Raw genomic sequence first — 1,243 nt, 5'->3', positions numbered from 1 at the left:
GCTGGGGCTCGGCGCCGTTGCCGAGCCTGGGGTGCTGGGATGGGCTCAGCACCACAGCTCAGCCCCAAAGACAAGGTGCTCTGACCCCTTGGCTCTTCCTAAATCACCCAGCACCCGCCCCGGGAGCATGGCGCTTGGTGGCAATCGGACAGGGTGGCTCAGCCAAGTTTACTGCAATTAATCCAGGGCTGGAAGCTTAATTAAGTTCAAATGGTCGGACACAGAGCAGCATTTTATGGATCACTGTCAATAAATCAAACCCAAAACTATAGATAAAAGGGGATGAAACGCAGAAGGCACGATATGCCTGTGAGCAGATGGGAGAGGCAAAGGGAAAGGCTCCGAGGAGAAAAGCTGGGCTGAGTCCCGGGGATCTGGCCAGGATCCGGGGGCTCTGCTGGGGTGGGGGTGGTCACTGCCCCACAGTTAATTTCTCTGGGAGACCAACGAGGCCATCGCAGGAACAATGCCAGATAATGGGGGAGAGTGGGGACCCAGGAGGGGGAAATAAGCTGCTCAGATTTGCACAGTACTGGGTTTGCAGGCTGGCTTGGGCTGACCTGGGCAGCACGTGCTGCAGGGACAGACCTCAAACTACACTGTCCGTCCGTCCGTCCATCCATCCATCCTTCCATCCATCCTTAGCTCTGCTCCCACATACAGAGGCAGAGTCCAGGCTGTTTTGAGGGTACCCACCCCTCCCAGGGCACCGGCCACCTTCCTGCAGGGACACACGGTGACTTCCCCAAGCCCTACTCCTGTTTCCAGGAGGAGGATCTGGTGAAGGATTTTATCTGAACCGACTCACCCATCCCTGGGAGCTGGCAGATAATGATCCGACATTTCCCTGGGGACCTGCTCCCGGTGTCCCCACGTAATTACTGAGTGGAAAGGGTTTAATTTGTGCCCGTGTCTAATGAGGCAGGGTCAGGCAGCGGGGGGAGGAATGGGCAGGAGCAGGGGGGCTGCCCGTGGTGCCAGGCTCAGAGCAGCCCCAGCTGACACCCCGGGTGTCTCCCCAGGTGTTCCAGCGGCGGGAGGACGGCACCGTGAACTTCTTCCGTGGCTGGGAAGCCTACCGGGACGGCTTCGGGAAGCTGACTGGAGAGCACTGGCTAGGTGCGTGGGGCTGGCAGCGTGGAGGGCAGAGCCTGGGGCTCCCCAGCCCCCCAGGAGGTCTGGGGTTCCCTTTGCAAAGGAAAGGACATCGAGACCCCCTCACGTCCTGGGAGTGATGGCTTGG

At 59.6% G+C, this 1,243-nt stretch overlaps 1 protein-coding gene across 1 annotated transcript in view; it reads left to right on the top strand.

Annotated features, from left to right (window-relative positions):
• The window catches only part of LOC103773200 (fibrinogen C domain-containing protein 1-like), a gene marked incomplete at both ends in the record, with an annotated part of 7,183 nt that extends 6,064 nt beyond the window's left edge, over window positions 1-1,119 (top strand). Inside the window, one exon of the mRNA XM_008940559.1 lies at window positions 1,023-1,119. Coding sequence (XP_008938807.1) covers window positions 1,023-1,119 — 97 coding nt within the window. The remainder of the gene's footprint in view (window positions 1-1,022) is intronic.
• Between the last annotated feature and the right edge of the window lie 124 nt (window positions 1,120-1,243).

Source organism: Merops nubicus, unplaced genomic scaffold (genome assembly GCF_000691845.1).
Source record: "Merops nubicus isolate BGI_N331 unplaced genomic scaffold, ASM69184v1 scaffold24155, whole genome shotgun sequence".
NCBI classification, from domain to species: domain Eukaryota; kingdom Metazoa; phylum Chordata; class Aves; order Coraciiformes; family Meropidae; genus Merops; species Merops nubicus.
This window is presented reverse-complemented; position numbering and strand designations above follow the sequence as displayed.